Source organism: Leguminivora glycinivorella, chromosome 10, assembly GCF_023078275.1.
Source record: "Leguminivora glycinivorella isolate SPB_JAAS2020 chromosome 10, LegGlyc_1.1, whole genome shotgun sequence".
NCBI classification, from domain to species: domain Eukaryota; kingdom Metazoa; phylum Arthropoda; class Insecta; order Lepidoptera; family Tortricidae; genus Leguminivora; species Leguminivora glycinivorella.
Window position 1 is genome coordinate 22577432 of NC_062980.1, and position 18294 is coordinate 22595725.

The 18294-nt window shown below is 39.2% G+C and overlaps 1 protein-coding gene across 1 annotated transcript; it reads left to right on the top strand.

Annotated features, from left to right (window-relative positions):
- Positions 1-665: 665 nt before the first annotated feature.
- LOC125230089 (geminin) lies at positions 666-17520 on the top strand. Its single transcript, XM_048135096.1, has 5 exons — positions 666-852; positions 7854-7975; positions 8434-8571; positions 16666-16792; positions 17259-17520. Exons 1-5 carry the CDS (start codon positions 832-834, stop codon positions 17370-17372), a joined length of 522 nt encoding a protein of 173 aa, XP_047991053.1. The 5' UTR covers positions 666-831; the 3' UTR covers positions 17373-17520.
- Positions 17521-18294: the final 774 nt, after the last annotated feature.

Sequence of the window (18294 nt, forward strand, 5' to 3'; positions counted from 1 at the left end):
TTTCGCAACTGTCCACACACAGTCTTATTTTTTAAGATTATGACTTTTTTCAGATTGATCTGACAGATTGCGAATAACGTGAATTTTAAGAATGTGTGTGGCAAGGCAGTCGATCTTATTTTATAAGATTATGATTTTTTCAGATTATGATTTTTTTTTTTTTGCCGGCCTAACGAGGCTTGACTCGGCGAGCCTAGTGGACGCCTGGCACCAGGCTTTGACCTACACTACACTACCATACCTCCTAGATTACTCTTATACTCACTCTTATTCAGTGAACGTTTTATATAAATGGAGTGTACAGGTTTTTTAAGCGACGGTAACGCGCATGTAACAGCTACTCTATGCCGAATGCTTACTATCGGACGGGTCGTGTGCTTGTTTGCCACCATCATACTATAAATAAAAATTATTATGCCACTAAAATCGGGGATAAAGAGTCACCTGGCAATACTGGCAATTTATTCTGACGTCATTATGATATGATGTCCATATGGTACATTCTGATTTAGAACTTAAATTGACCAACATATTTTTGAAATAATAATTACAACTCGATTTTATTATATAACACAACATTATTTAAAATGTAATAATCACAAAATAAATTCTTTTAGTTCCAGTTTGGACATGAGAAATGGCGGGAAATGAGCCCATTGTCACTGTCATCACTGACGTTTCCATCGGTTGCTTGCTACGCTTTGCGCTTGGTTTAGTCGGTTTCGGTTTACTTACTAGAAACAAGTTAGTTAAGCATCATCGTGTTTATATTAGATATACGAAGTGATTTAGATAAAAACAAGGAGTGACAACATCCCTAAAGGTGCCACCATGAGTAATCGGGAAATTCAGGTACACTACTTAACCATGTCAACCCCAGAAAAGATGCTTTAGTTTATACCAGGGACCGGACAACCCCTTCCGCGCTACAAGCCTTTCATTGGGAATCCCTAACGTAAGGACGACCCAATCGAGAGGCTCTCCCTTTCGAACTGCAAGCCCATTCATTTGACTAGCCCTTACAAAAAACTTAGCAAAACAATAAAGCTAGCCCTGTGCATTGGCTTACCGCTATCCGATACGGCTTGCAATCCTTTAATAAGGGTTACCCTTATTTTAAGCGCTATTTATAAGGCTTTCCCTTTTGTTAAAGCGTAGTCGAGCCTTGCGTGAAAGAGACAGGATTATGAATCTAAGCTATTGTAAGAACAGGAAGGAAAATGCGCTGTTGCCACTCCGCACTTTGCGCCCCATTTTTAATTTTTCATCGAAACATGTTTTCGTTGGATAAAAGTAGAACACGGCTAGAAATTATTTTTAATGAACCGGGAGACAAGGGACTGATGGCTGGTAAATGATCATCGTCGCCCATAGATCAGTATGTATGTTCGTACGTATGAATGTATGTAGGTATCAGTGGCGGCGCGTCCATAAAAGCTAATTCCCACCAGCTTGCCTGTTTTTGGACATTTGAGCAGAGTTGTAAAGGAAATATGTAAGCCAAATTAGCCCCGGCTTGCCTATGAATATGTTTGACGCGCCGCCACTGGTAGGTATGTATGAATGTATGTAGGTATGTATGTATGAATATAATTATGTAAATATGTATGTATGCATGTAAATATACAGTGTTGGCCGAAAATCAATACAATTAACCATTAACATTACACATTGAAAACGTTAATTGCCAACATAAAAACAAGCCGTTTTCGTCATCTAAGTCGCCTTGATGAGTTAATTGGGTGAGCAGTAACCAAGGTAGAGCTGATGCTGAGCCCTGGCTTTTCCCAGGGGAACGCGGGTTTGGAGTAACATAGGCAAGCGCTGTTTTCTTCCTCGGACTTGTCTTGGTGAGTACTTGTGTGAGCAGTAACCAAGGTAGAGCTGATGCTGAACCCTGGCTATTCCTAGGGGAACTCGGGTTTCGTGCAACATACGCAAACGCTGTTTTCGTCATCGGACTTGTCTTGATGAGTACTTGAGTGAGCAGTAACCAAGATAGAGCTGATGCTGAACCCTGGCTATTCCTAAGGGAACTCGGGTTTCGTGCAACATACGCAAACGCTGTTTTCGTCATCGGACTTGTCTTGATGAGTACTTGAGTGAGCAGTAACCAAGATAGAGCTGATGCTGAACCCTGGCTTTTCCCAGGGGAACGCGGGTTTGCAGTAACGTAGGCAAGCGCTGTTTTCGTCATCGGACTTGTCTTGATGAGTACTTGAGTGAGCAGTAACCAAGGTAGAGCTGATGCTGAACCCTGGCTATTCCTAGGGGAACTCGGGTTTCGTGCAACATACGCAAACGCTGTTTTCGTCATCGGACTTGTCTTGAGGAGTACTTGAGTGAGCAGTAACCAAGGTAGAGCTGATGCTGAACCCTGGCTATTCCTAAGGGAACTCGGGTTTCTTGCAACATAGGCAAACGCTGTTTTCGTCATCGGACTTGTCTTGATGAGTACTTGAGTGAGCAGTAACCAAGGTAGAGCTGATGCTGAACCCTGGCCTTTCCCAGGGGAACGCGGGTTTGGAGTAACATAGGCAAGCGCTGTTTTCGTTATCGGACTTGTCTTGATGAGTACTTGTGTGAGCAGTAACCAAGGTAGAGCTGATGCTGAACCCTGGCTATTCCTAAGGGAACTCGGGTTTCGTGCAACATAGGCAAACGCTGTTTTCGTCATCTGACTTGTATTGATGAGTACTTGAGTGAGCAGTAACCAAGGTAGAGCTGATGCTGAACCCTGGCTTTTCCCAGGGGAACGCGGGTTTGGAGTAACATAGGCAAGCGCTGTTTCCTTCCTCGGACTTGTCTTGGTGAGTACTTGTGTGAGCAGTAACCAAGGTAGAGCTGATGCTGAACCCTGGCTATTCCTAGGGGAACGCGGGTTTGGAGTAACATAGGCAAGCGCTGTTTTCGTCATCGGACTTGTCTTGATGAGTACTTGAGTGAGCAGTAACCAAGATAGAGCTGATGCTGAACCCTGGCTTTTCCCAGGGGAACGCGGGTTTGCAGTAACGTAGGCAAGCGCTGTTTTCGTCATCGGACTTGTCTTGATGAGTACTTGAGTGAGCAGTAACCAAGGTAGAGCTGATGCTGAACCCTGGCTATTCCTAGGGGAACTCGGGTTTCGTGCAACATACGCAAACGCTGTTTTCGTCATCGGACTTGTCTTGAGGAGTACTTGAGTGAGCAGTAACCAAGGTAGAGCTGATGCTGAACCCTGGCTATTCCTAAGGGAACTCGGGTTTCTTGCAACATAGGCAAACGCTGTTTTCGTCATCGGACTTGTCTTGATGAGTACTTGAGTGAGCAGTAACCAAGGTAGAGCTGATGCTGAACCCTGGCCTTTCCCAGGGGAACGCGGGTTTGGAGTAACATAGGCAAGCGCTGTTTTCGTTATCGGACTTGTCTTGATGAGTACTTGTGTGAGCAGTAACCAAGGTAGAGCTGATGCTGAACCCTGGCTATTCCTAAGGGAACTCGGGTTTCGTGCAACATAGGCAAACGCTGTTTTCGTCATCTGACTTGTATTGATGAGTACTTGAGTGAGCAGTAACCAAGGTAGAGCTGATGCTGAACCCTGGCTTTTCCCAGGGGAACGCGGGTTTGGAGTAACATAGGCAAGCGCTGTTTCCTTCCTCGGACTTGTCTTGGTGAGTACTTGTGTGAGCAGTAACCAAGGTAGAGCTGATGCTGAACCCTGGCTATTCCTAGGGGAACGCGGGTTTGGAGTAACATAGGCAAGCGCTGTTTTCGTCATCGGACTTGTCTTGATGAGTACTTGAGTGAGCAGTAACCAAGATAGAGCTGATGCTGAACCCTGGCTTTTCCCAGGGGAACGCGGGTTTGCAGTAACGTAGGCAAGCGCTGTTTTCGTCATCGGACTTGTCTTGATGAGTACTTGAGTGAGCAGTAACCAAGGTAGAGCTGATGCTGAACCCTGGCTTTTCCTAGGGGAACGCGGGTTTGGTGTAACATAGGCAAGCGCTGTTTTCGTCATCGGACTTGTTTTGATGAGTACTTGAGTGAGCAGTAACCAGGGTAGAGCTGATGCTGAACCCTGGCTATTCCTAGGGGAACTCGAGTTTCGTGCAACATAGGCAAACGCTGTTTTCGTCATCGGATTTGTCTTGATGAGTACTTGAGTGAGCAGTAACCAAGGTAGAGCTGATATTGAACTCTGGCTGTACCTAGGGGAACTTAGGTTTGGTGCAACATAGACAAACCCGGTTTTCGTTATAGGCCCTGCCTTTATGAGGACTTGGGTGCGCAGTACCCAAGCCAGCGCTGTAGCTGAGACCTGGTGGTACCTAGGGGAACTCAGGTTCGGTGCAATATAAATAAACGCTGTTTTCTGTTCATAGTATGTTTTGTGTAAAACATCTTAGACTCGTCTTTATGACTGGTACTTGGTTGAGTTGAGTAGTACCATAGAATCTGTCAAACTATTTCTGTTGATTGTTGTGAATTCTATAAAGATCGTTTGAAACAGAAATACTTTTCTGGTGGCAATCAAGCATACAGTCCGTCTGATAGTAAATAGTTACCGCAGTCTATGGACGCTTGGAACTCCAGTATTCTCTTTATTCCCTGTGTTACTATTAGTGTAATCGACTGTACTTAATTTTGATATTCAAATGGATAAACATACGTATTTTTTTAGACATAAATAAAGTGTTTTATGTATGGCAAATTAATAAATTTGTTATAACTACTTGATGTTAATATTCACTTCTGGTAGGATTTTTGTCAGTTAATATAATGTTTTATGCCTAACTTGACATTGCATGAAATATTTCTATATTATAATGCACCGAAACTAGAGTTGCCCTAGATACCGCTAGGGCTCAGCTACAGCGCTGTCTTGGCTATTGCGTACCCAAGTCCTCGTCAAGACAAGTCCGATGACGCAAACAGCGTTTGCCTATGTTACACCAAACCCGAGTTCCCCTAGGTACAGCCAGGTTTCAGCATCAGCTCTATCTTGGGTACAGCTCACCCAAATACTCATTAAGACAAGTCCAATGACGAAAACAGCGTTTGCCTGTGTTACACTAAACCCGAGTTCCCCTAGGTGCAGCCAGAGTTCAGCAACAGCTGGACTTTGGGTACTGCTTGCTCGAGTACTCATCAAGACAAGTCCGATGACGAAAACAGCGTTTGCCTGGGTTACACTAAACCCAAGTTCCCCTAGGTGCAGCCAGGGTTCAGCATCAGCTAAATTTCGGGTACTGCTCACTCGAGTACTCATCAAGACAAGTCCGATGACGAAAACAGCGTTTGCCTGTGTTACACTAAACCCGAGTTCCCCTAGGTGCAGCCAGGGTTCAGCATCAGCTGGACTTTGGGTATTGCTCACTCGAGTACTCATCAAGACAAGTCCGATGACGAAAACAGCGTTTGCCTGTGTTACACTAAACCCGAGTTCCCCTAGGTGCAGCCAGGGTTCAGCATCAGCTGGACTTTGGGTACTGCTCACTCGAGTACTCATCAAGACAAGTCCGATGACGAAAACAGCGTTTGCCTGTGTTACACTAAACCCGAGTTCCCCTAGATGCAGCCAGGGTTCAGAATCAGCTGGACTTCGGGTACTGCTCACTCGAGTACTCATCAAGACAAGTCCGATGACGAAAACAGCGTTTGCCTATGTTACACCAAACCCGAGTTCCCCTAGGTACAGCCAGGTTTCAGCATCAGCTGGACTTTGGGTACTGCTCACTCGAGTACTCATCAAGACAAGTCCGATGACGAAACCAGCGTTTGCCTGTGCTACACTAAATCCGAGTTCCCATAGGTGCAGCCAGGGTTCTGCATCAGCTGGACTTTGAGTACTGCTCACTCGAGTACTCATCAAGACAAGTCCGATGACGAAAACAGCGTTTGCCTGTGTTACACTAAACCTGAGTTCCCCTAGATGCAGCCAGGGTTCAGAATCAGCTGGACTTCGGGTACTGCTCACTCGAGTACTCATCAAGACAAGTCCGATGACGAAAACAGCGTTTGCCTGTGTTTCACTAAACCCGAGTTCCCCTAGGTGCAGCCAAGGTTCAGCATCAGCTGGACTTCGGGTACTGCTCACTCGAGTACTCATCAAGACAAGTCCGATGACGAAAACAGCGTTTGCCTGTGTTACACTAAACCCGAGTTCCCCTAGGTGCAGCCAGGGTTCAGCATCAGCTGGACTTCGGTTACTGCTCACTCGAGTACTCATCAAGACAAGTCCGATGACGAAACCAGCGTTTGCCTGTGTTACACTAATCCCGAGTTCCCCTAGGTACAGCCAGGGTTCAGCATCAGCTGGACTTCGGGTACTGCTCACTCGAGTACTCATCAAGACAAGTCCGATGACGAAAACAGCGTTTGCCTGTGTTACACTAAACCCGAGTTCCCCTAGATGCAGCCAGGGTTCAGCATCAGCTGGACTTCGGGTACTGCTCACTCGAGTACTCATCAAGACAAGTCCGATGACGAAAACAGCGTTTGCCTGTGTTACACTAAACCCGAGTTCCCCTAGATGCAGCCAGGGTTCAGCATCGGCTGGACTTCGGGTACTGCTCACTCGAGTACTCATTAAGACAAGTCCGATGACGAAAACAGCGTTTGCCTGTGTTTCACTAAACCCGAGTTCCCCTAGGTGCAGCCAGGGTTCAGCATCAGCTGGACTTCGGGTACTGCTCACTCGAGTACTCATCAAGACAAGTCCGATGACGAAACCAGCGTTTGCCTGTGTTACACTAAACCCGAGTTCCCTTAGGTACAGCCAGGGTTCAGCATCAGCTGGACTTCGGGTACTGCTTACTCGAGTACTCATCAAGACAAGTCCGATGACGAAAACAGCGTTTGCCTGTATTACACTAAACCCGAGTTCCCCTAGGTGCAGCCAGGGTTCAGCATCAGCTAGACTTCGGGTACTCATCAAGACAAGTCCGATAAAAAAACCGGCCAAGAGCGTGTCGGGCCACGCTCAGTGTAGGGTTCCGAAGTTTTCCATATTTTTCTCAAAAACTACTGAACCTATCAAGTTCAAAACAATTTTCCCAGAAAGTCTTTACAAAGTTCTACTTTTGTGATTTTTTTTCATATTTTTTAAACTTATGGTTCAAAAGTTAGAGGGGGGGGGACGCACTTTTTTTTCCTTTAGGAGCGATTATTTCCGAAAATATTAATATTATCAAAAAGCAATCTTAGTAAACCCTTTATTCATTATTAAATACCTATCCAACAATAATTATATCACACGTTGGGGTTGGAATGAAAAAAAATTATCAGCCCCCACTTTACATGTAGGGGGGGTACCCTAATAAAACATTTTTTTCCATTTTTTATTTTTGCACTCTGTTGGCGTGATTGAAATACATATTGGGACTAAATTTCAGCTTTCTAGTGCTAACGGTTACTGAGATTATTCGCGGATGGACGGACGGATTTGGTATTGAAAATTGAACCTTATTTTATCTACAGCCGTTTCCATCAAACAGAAACGCGCAAATATCACACACAGTGCCGCCGTAGGTAACGATCGTATGTTATTTCGTTCGGAGTAATGTGTGCTTTATTGAGCGAGGTACAGGATTTAAACTCGCACGATATGCTATAAGGGAAAGCAAATAAAACCCAATATAAGGCTTACCCTTATGGCGTTAGGCTGAGCCGATGATAAGGGTTTTGAAAGGGTATTGGGCTATTTTAGGTAAGCGCTTTCGTTAGGGCTTTAAAAGCAAAATGAAAGGGTATCGCGCCAAAAGGGTAGGGTAAGTTAAGCCTAACGAAATACCCATACAAAACCCCGTATAAGGGATAGCGGGCCGGTCCCTGGTTTATACTTGCTTGTGGGTGTTAAAGTGTTTTAATTCTAGGGTTCAACGAGGGTGACTCGAAAGGGGCTCAAGACCTTGCAGCATACGGCTTCCGACCGAGAGAACCTAGTCGGCAGGCCTTCCAAAACTCTTAAGCATCAACTAAGCCAGGATGCACCAGTGTGAGTCCAATTTTACGCTTATGTGTTATTGTCAAGTCTTATTGGCGTTTTGAAGTAGCACAGTGTACTCATCACATTTTAAATTAGAAGCTTTGTAAATACTAACATAGTCAAAATTAATTGGGGTAGTTGAGAATTCTTTATTTATGTATATTTTTCCATATATACATACATGCATATGGTCCGCCTGATGGAAAGCGGTGACCGTAACCTATGGACACCTGCAACTTGAGGAGTGTTCGGGTTGGCGACGACTCAAAGGACAATAGATGGAACAAATTAGGGCTATAGGTCCTTTCGTCACCAGCATAGGACCCCCTCGATGAGCTCTGGCACCTTTACTCACTTGGCAAGAACACAACACTATGTGTAGTGTCTAGTGCTATTTGGCTGTGTTGTTCCGTAATGTTCTTCTGTATATTGATGTTTCTAATATGTATATTACCTGTATGTTTCAGTGATGTTGAAGTGAAGCGCAAGAATCTGTCAACCAAGGAAACACAGGCCAATTTTGACACTAAGATATCTGTGGATGATCTGACCAATCCCGAAGGAGCGTCCGAAAAGTATTGGCAAATCCTAGCAGAGAAACGCCAGTAAGTTAGAACAGTTTTATATCTAAATTTATTTGACATTAAACTACCAAATTTAACTAAAATAATGCTTTTAGACTTATAATAATGCTTTTATTTTGTTATAAAACTTGTTATGAAAAGATATATGAGAAGAGAGAAAAGCCCTTTTATGGGGGTCTGTCAATTTTGAATATCTTGGTTATTTAATAAGTGGCCTTGATTTAAAATAAAAGGTTAAAATTCCCATGCACTGAACTGTCTAATAGACGGAGAGCTGGCAGGATTTTGGAGTAGGTCCTTGAGGCAACCTGGAAAGGTGCTCAGATGCTTCTCTGATCATAGCCAACATCAGGTCTGCAAGTCTGGCAGCTGGGGAGCGGGGCTTTATCGAGCTATGAATTTTTGAAGATTTAATTTTTTGAGGCCCAAAAAAGGTGTTTGAGGCAACCTGGAATTATTAAAAAGTGAAAATAGAGTTCCTCAGAAGTCGCCTAGTATTTATGCCAGATCATTTGGCCGGGTCCTTCACCGTGCCAGAACGGTACAAAGTGGTAAAAAAAAAAATTCCAAAAAAGGTTCTTGAGGCAGTCTGTCATTTTTACCAGTGAAAGATGAGGGTCTAAATAGCCATGGAAAAATAATGCCATGACATGAGGTGGGGTCCGTACCCTGTCATTCGATCTTGAAAGTCAATTTTTTAGTTTTTCGTAAATAACTCGTAAACGGTGGCCCGCAGCAAAAAAATATGTTAAACAGAAAATATCTACATAAAATTTCCTACAAGAAAGGTTATGTACGTTTTTTCGATAGGATCAATATATAAATGGATAATTTAGTAAGAAAGTTTTTTTTAATCGATTACATGCTCCGTTTTTCGTCAATACCTCGTAAACGGTGGCCCACAGCAAAAAATTATGTTAAACAGAAAATATCTACATAAAATTTCCTATAAGAAAGGTTATATAAGTTTTTTCGCTAGGGTCAATTTTTTAGTTGGAAAGTATTTTTAAATAGATTTTTGGGCCGTTTTTTGTTGATAACTCAAAAACGGTGGCTCACAGCCAAAAATAATGTTAGACAGAATTAATCTACATAAAATTTCCTACAAGAAAGGTTCTATAAGATTTTTCGCTAGGATCAATATTTTAGTTGGAAAGTATTTTTAAATAGATTTCATGGGCAGTTTTTAGGGTTCCGTAGCCAAAATGGCAAAAACGGAACCCTTATAGTTTCGTCATGTCCGTCTGTCCGTCTGTCCGTCTGTCACAGCCGATTTACTCGGAAACTATAAGTACTACAGTGATGAAATTTGATGGGAATATGTGTTGTATGAACCGCTACAAAATTATGACACTAAATAGTAAAAAAAAGAATTGGGGGTGGGGCCCCCATACATGTAACTGAGGGATGAAAATTTTTTTCGATGTACATACCCGTGTGGGGTATCAATGGAAAGGTCTTTTAAAATGATATAAAGTTTTCTAAAAAACATTTTTCTTAAAGTGAACGGTTTTTGAGATATCAGCTCTCAAAGTCGTAAAAAGTATGTCCCCCCCCCCTATTTTTATAACTACGGGGTATAAAATTCTAAAAAAAATAGAGGTGATGCATGCTAATTAACTCTTTCAACGATTTTTGGTTTGATCAAAGTATCTCTTATAGTTTTTGAGATAGGTTGATTTAACTGTAATTTTGGTTAAGTTATTGGTTTATTATATTTGCTGCTACGGAACCCTTTGTGCGCGAGCCCGACTCGCACTTGGCCGGTTTTTTTTGTTGATAACTCGAAATCGGTGGATCACAGCCAAAAATAATGTTAAACAGAATTAATCTACATAATATTTCCCACAAGAAAGGTTCTATAACATTTTTCGCTAGAATCAATATTTTAGTTAGAAAGTATTTTTAAATAGATTACATGGGCCGTTCTTTATTAATAACTCGAAATCGGTGGCTCACAGCCAAAACTAATGTTACACAGAATTTATCTACATAATATTTCCTACAAGAAAGGTTCTATAACATTTTTCGCTAGAATCAATATTTTAGTTGGAAATTATTTTTAAATAGATTTCATGGGCCGTTTTTTGTAAATGCCTCGTAAACGGTGGCCCCCAGCTAAATAAAATGTTCACGAGAATAAAATCTACATAAAATTTCCTATAAGAAAGGTTGTACATATACGTTTTTTCGCTAGGATCAGAAATTATTTCCAGAAATAATATTAAACAGAAATAATCTATATAATATTTGCTACAAGAAACGTTATGTAAGATTTTTCGTTAGGATCAATATTTTAGTAGGACAGTATTTTAAATAGATTACACGAGCCGTTTTTTGCAAACAACTCGAAAACGGTGGTCCACAGCTAAATCAATCTTCAACGGGAATAACAAACATAAAATTTGCTACAATAAAAGTTTTGTACGTTTTTTCGCTAGGATCAATAATATTTAAATAGATTTATTTATTTATTTACTCAAAGAAAATTACACAGTATGACAGTATACAAAACTAAAGGCCCTTAAAATAAGGCGTGAATACAGAGATCAAATCCTACTATATAAAATTTTAAACGGACTGATGGACTCCCCCGCGCTGCTCGGCCGCGCCGCCCTGCGATGCCCGAACCACCGCACGCGCTCCTCTAAATTATTTGCTATTCCTTCTCATAGAACAACATACGCACGGAACAGATTTATCGTAAGAGCGTGTAGAAATTACAATGATAAATACTGTCATATTGACATGTTTCACATTTCATCAGTACCAAAATTTGTTTCTGCAATTAAGAGCAAATAAATAAAATATATATATAATATAAATAGTAATAACATTGGATACCTACTCAAAATTCAAAATTTAAATGTATTAATTCTAGACATTTTGTTTATTAAGTAGATACTTAGTTTGATAAGTTAGAGTAAGGCATGTGGGCATTTATTAGTATGCATATTTAATCTAAAATCAGTTATGTTTAACATTACATATGTATATTTCGTTTGATTATAATCGTAGAACAAGTCATGTCTTCCCTGAGCAACCATAATTGTTAAATTCAGTAGTGGAAACTGTTTTTGGCCTATGTATATCTAAATTGTAATTCTTTTATATGTGTTATTTTCGCTGTTTGTTTCCCATTATCAATAAAATAAAATAAAAATAAATAAATAAAGCACCGTGAATTTTAAATAAACATTACAACAAGTAACACAAAATTAAATATTAAATTATAAAAAAAAAAATTATAATTATTATAATTATTAAATTATATAAAATTAAATATTATTATTATTTAATTATTATTATTATTTGAGCTTACCGTGGGCCTCAGTCAATCTGTGTAAGAATGTCCTATAATATTTATTTATTTATTTATTTATTTAAATAAACAGCAAAATCAAAACATTACATACCAAAACATAAGTAATAAATAACAGATGCCTTCATTCCTCCAATCCCACACAAAACCTCATGCATTCGTCACGTATAAACGCCCATCTGCTCGCAAGAATATCAACATCAAGTCACCGCTAGTTCGTGCACTGCAAATAGTGAATGAGTTTTTAGACGTGGCGCCTACGTCTAAAAACTCATTCACTATTTGCAGTGCACGAACTAGCGGTGACTTGCGGCAAAACACGGTTCGAGCGGCCTGCACCACCAGTAGGGGCAGTAGGGGGTGCCTACATTCACGAAAAGCATATGGGTCTCTATTGGTTCCCATAATTTTTTAAGTCCGATTTTTACTATCCATAACGTTTTCCGTCATAATTTTTCTTAGTCATATTATCACCAGTCATAAAATTAAACGTCAGAAATTGTAGTGCCGATTTTTGAAAGTCATAATTATTGTTAGTCATAAAATTTATTAGCCATAATAATCAAAGTCCATAGTTGTACAAATCCATAATGTTGAAGGAAATAAACTTATTCGGAATAATTGTTCTAAGGATTTTATCACAAGTCATAATGATTAATAAGCATGTGTTTCTTCGCTAATAGCATTCAATGGGATCTCTTTTGTTTCCCATAAAAAATGTTGCAATGTTTTTTCGTCTGCATTTTCGAAAGTTGCAATTTGGCTTACACTTTCCTCTTTTGTTACCCTATACAACATGTACGGAAAATGGTAACAAAATAAGAAAAAAATGTATGGGACAATTTTTTTAACTACTAGGATTGAAAAAGCTAGTAATTCTGATTAGAAATAGCATATTTTTTTTTAAAATATCACACTACATAAAAGTGGCAAAAAAAAGAAATGCTCACGCCATGGCTTTCGGGGGCGACGGTCGCGCGATGGTCGCGCGACGGAGATGCGACGCATACGAAATCAAACCTTATCGATATGGAAGTAGACGATGCGATGTGACGCGACGGCGACGGCCGCGACGGTCGCCCCTCGCAAAACGGTTTACATAGACTGTGGCGCCCCTAATAATACTTTCTAATTTCTACTCTTTTTCGCCAAACTATTAATGCGGTAAATGTCACCGGTTAAAACTTTGCCTCAAAAAGATTTCAAAAAAAGTTTAAGCGCGGAAATTTAAAAAATTATACCTATATTTGCTCGGATTTATCAAATACCTATGCTTTTCAAATTTCAAAATGAGTTCAGACAAAAGTGATGTGGATGTGGATTTAAACTGTAGTAACCTATAACTGCAGTAACCTTTTCTTATAGGAAATTTTGTGTAGATTTTTTCTCGTGGACATTTTATTTAGCTGTGGGCCACCGTTTACGAGGTATTTACAAACACGGCCCATGAAATCTATTTAAAAATAATTTCCACCTATAATATTGCTCCTAGCGAAAAATCTTATAGAACCTTTCTTGTAGGAAATATTATGTAGATTAATTCTGTATAACATTATTTTTGGCTGTAAGCCACCGTTTTTGAGTTATCAGCAAAAAGCGGCCCATGTAATTTATTTAAAAATACTTTCCAACTAAAATATTGATTCTAGCGAAAAAACGTATAGAACATTTCTTGTAGGAAATCTTATGTAGATTTTTTCTCGTGAACATTTTATTTAGCTGTGGGCCACCGTTTACGAGGTATTTACAAAAAACGGCCCATGAAATCTATTTAAAAATACTTTCCAACTAGTAGATTAATTCTGTATAACATTATTTTTGGCTGTAAGCCACCGTTTTTGAGTTATCAGCAAAAAGCGGCCCATGTAATTTATTTAAAAATACTTTCCAACTAAAATATTGATTCTAGCGAAAAAACGTATAGAACCTTTCTTGTAGGAAATCTTATGTAGATTTTTTCTCGTGAACATTTTATTTAGCTGTGGGCCACCGTTTACGAGGTATTTACAAAAAACGGCCCATGAAATCTATTCAAAAATACTTTCCAACTAAAATATTGATCCTAGCGTAAAATCTTATAGTACCTTTCTTGTCGAAAATTTTATGTAGATTAATTCTGTCTAACATTATTTTCAGCTGTGAGCCACCGTTTTTGAGTTATCAACAAAAAACAGCCCAAATATCTATTTAAAAATACTTTCCAACTAAAAAATTGATCCTAGCGAAAAAACTTATATAGCCTTTCTTATAGGAAATTTTATGCAGATATTTTCTGTTTAACATAATTTTTTGCTGTGGTCCTGTGTTCCACCGTTTACGAGGTATTGACGAAAAACGGAGCATGTAATCGATTAAAAAAAACTTTCTTACTAAATTATCCATTTATATATTGATCCTATCGAAAAAACGTACATAACCTTTCTTGTAGGAAATATTATGAAGATTAATTCTGTGTAACATTAGTTTTGGCTGTGAGCCACCGATTTCGAGTTATTAACAAAAAACGGCCCATGAAATCTATTTAAAAATAATTTCCAACTAAAATATTGATTCTAGCGAAAAATGTTATAGAACATTTCTTGTAGGAAATATTATGTAGATAAATTCTGTGTAACATTAGTTTTGGCTGTGAGCTACCGATTTCGAGTTATTAACAAAGAACGGCCCATGTAATCTATTTAAAAATACTTTCTAACTAAAATATTGATTCTAGCGAAAAATGTTATAGAACCTTTCTTGTGGGAAATATTATGGAGATTTAGGGCCAGTTGCATCAACCACATTTGGCAGACACATCATCGTCACGCAGCAGACGTCTATGGAACTTCCCATACAATAAAATTTAGCGAACGGTTTAACGATGACAGACGGTTTGATGCAACCGGCCCTAATTCTGTATAACATTATTTTTGGCTGTGATCCACCGATTTCGAGTTATCAACAAAAAACTGCCCATGAAATCTATTTAAAAATACTTTCCAACTAAAATATTGATCCTAGCGAAAAATCTTATAGAACCTTTCTTGTAGGAAATTTTATGTAGATTAATTCTGTCTAACATTATTTTTGACTGTGAGCCACCGTTTTTGAGTTATCAACAAAATACGGCCCAAAAATCTATTTAAAAATACTTTCCAACTAAAAAATTTACCCTAGCGAAAAAACTTATATAACCTTTCTTATAGGAAATTTTATGTAGATATTTTCTGTTTAACATAATTTTTTGCTGTGGGCCACCGTTTACGAGGTATTGACGAAAAACGGAGCATGTAATCGATTAAAAAAACTTTCTTACTAAATTATCCATCTATATATTGATCCTATCGAAAAAACGTACATAACCTTTCTTGTAGGAAATTTTATGTAGATATTTTCTGTTTAACATATTTTTTTGCTGCGGGCCACCGTTTACGAGTTATTTACGAAAAACTAAAAAATTGACTTTCAAGATCGAATGGCAGGGTACGGACCCCACCTCATGTCATGGCATTATTTTTCCATGGCTATTTAGACCCTTATCTTTCACTGGTAAAAATGACAGACTGCCTCAAGAACCTTTTTTGGAATTTTTTTTTTTACCACTTTGTACCGTTCTGGCACGGTGAAGGACCCGGCCAAACGATCTGGCATAAATACTATGCGACTTCTGAGGAACTCTATTTTCACTTTTTAATAATTCCAGGTTGCCTCAAACACCTTTTTTGGGCCTCAAAAAATTAAATCTTCAAAAATTCATAGCTCGATAAAGCCCCGCTCCCCAGCTGCCAGACTTGCAGACCTGATGTTGGCTATGATCAGAGAAGCATCTGAGCACCTTTCCAGGTTGCCTCAAGGACCTACTCCAAAATCCTGCCAGCTCTTGGACCATAAGCATATAAGGAGTTAACACTTTCACGGCTAAGAAACTATCAGTTGGATTAATTTTGTATTGAAAATACAAATATGAATTTAAAGAACACATCTTAAGAAATAATAGTTGAATACGGGCAACTATCAGTTGTTACAACTGCCTGCCTGATTAATAAATAAAAATAATAATTATAAATAGGTCAATTGGTACTGAATGTGTTAATTAGTAGAAATATTAGTGTTTCCCTCAGTGCAATAACAGATTTGTTTTCTATTTAAAGCATGCAAAAGGATTTTAAGAAGGTAAATAAAAGGTTTTGTAACTCAAATCACAGAATATATAATTAAGTTCCATCATCACAAGCCTTATTGAACCTTTCCGGGGGACTTAATCAATAGTAGATCTGTGTAAAAATGTCCTATGGTATTTATTTTATTCAAGATATTTATTTAAGTAAATATTATTAGCCATTCCACACGAGGACAACGCATATGAACCTTAAAAAAAATTCGCGACGTAAAGTAACAATAGAAAGTGCCAACGTGCGTTCCGCGAGAACGCGCGCCACCCCTGATTAGGCCGCGAACTCGCGGCCGCCAGCATGTACTTGTAGCGCGGCGATAGAATCGCGGAGTGAGCCGCCCCTGTTCGAATAGGAATATTTGAGTTACAAAACCTTTTTATTGGAAAATTATGCAAAAAATAGAACCTGTTAGGGTCTCCCCAAACATGTTGACGCGGAAAGTTTGGGGAACCCTTAGGGTCTTAGACAAGTACAGATTTTCCTTCATATTTTAACGGAAACATACGAATGTGTCAGTCCGTCCAGTACAAGACGTACTGGCACTGTCTGAACTTACGTGACAAATATGAACGTTTCCGTAAAAATACGAAGGAAAAGCATTTCACACTACATCTGTGTATGCCCTTTGATTGTTTCCAGGGTTGCTTTACAAGACGCCTTGGATGAGAATGAAAAGCTCCGGCAAATGATTGAAGAGCTGAAGGAGAAAAATTCAGAATACAAGCAGATGCTGGAGGAGGCTAATAGCTTCATTGAAGTTATCAAGGTGAGACTGATAAACCTTTCATATGTTCGACAACCAGTCTGGCCTAGTGGGTACCCTGCCTGCTAAGCCACGGTCCCGGGTTCGGATCCCGGAGAGGGCAGTTATTTGTGTGATGACTCATGGGTTTTCAATGTATATAATAAGTATTTGTATATTATATATATCATTGTCCAAGTACCCACATCACAAGCCTTCTTGAGCTTACTGGGACTCAGTCAATCTGTAAGAATGTCCTATCATATAATTATTTATATGTTTGTGCTCAGGGCTGGATCTTGAGTAGACCGAGACGGCTCCAAGGGCCAAATGGTAGGGGAGGGGCGCTAAAAAGCAATGTGTAAAAAATAAAAAAAAATATTAAACAGTGGCTCTAAAATTATAGTAGGGAAGGAAAAAAATGGTGATGTGAAAACGCTTTTAGTTCCTTGCGCCACATAACTCACATATTCATGAAATGTAATTTCAGGAGGAGCTGAACACTGGTGACAACGACGACACAGGCATCGACGTGAATGATGTCAGCACAGCTGACGATACCTCGGACCCTGAGCCCGCCCCAAAGACTCCTAAAAAGAAGTAACTTGTACTGTAGACATGTTCCCTGTGAGTGTAAGGCCTGAGTGCACGCTAGGGTTGCAAATAGAAAAAGAAAACAATTTTTTTTTTATTATTATGAAAATACATTGTTTTTTTACCTAATATGGTTTTTTTTTCATTCGTAAATGTTACTTTTATAAGACCAGAAATTAAAGTTATTTTGATTAAATTCGTTTAATAGTAAGTCAAAAAAACCGTATAAAAGTATTGACTGCTTTGCAAATTTTGATATTTCGTGCTTTAAAAAAAATACTCTAGAAAAAAAACTGTTTTTTTCACGGTTTTTTTTTTCATGCTTGTTTAGAAAAAAAAAATACTCCAGAGAAAAAAAACATTTTTTGCAACCCTAGTGCACGCTCATATCGGGCGTGCGACGTACACGTCAAACAATTGAAGCTCGTACAAGTGTCCTAAGTCGATGCTGCATACGGCCGCCGCGCCGAACTGAACGCTTCGAGCGGCCACTCAGACCTTAACACTTAAAAGACCTCTCATTAGTATCTTTTGAGCGCTGGTGTTAAGTCAGCGCTATGCAAAATGGCGTGTGTGTAGCCACAGTGTTAGAAACTGACGCTTGAGAGACACTAGTGTGGGTTGGCCTTTAAGTCACTGGGAAATAATATTAGTATAGCACCAAATAACTACTTACAAAAAAATCTATGTATCAGTCACTATACAGCACATAATTTTCCCGTCTTTGTTATGGATAAATAGTTAATAAGTACAAAAGATAGTCTAACTTAAATAGCAATATTAAAAGTTGTGTATTTTGAGTTATATATCAGTTCTTTAGATTTAAGATAGCACCATACTTAGTTTCTATGACTCATGTATTTAGATGATCTTACCTTCATCTGTATTTCTTACGAAAATTAAATTGTTTTCAAATTATATCTACTTACAAA

What these genes read in the sequence shown, in the direction of transcription:
- LOC125230089 (XM_048135096.1), top strand. Translation starts at nt 832, where the DNA reads ATGAGTAATCGGGAAATTCAG. An exon ending in TGAGTAATCGGGAAATTCAG is followed by an intron (nt 853 to 7,853) that starts GTACACTACTTA and finishes TTTTAATTCTAG; the next exon opens with GGTTCAACGAGGGTGACTCG. An exon ending in ATCCTAGCAGAGAAACGCCA is followed by an intron (nt 8,572 to 16,665) that starts GTAAGTTAGAAC and finishes GATTGTTTCCAG; the next exon opens with GGTTGCTTTACAAGACGCCT.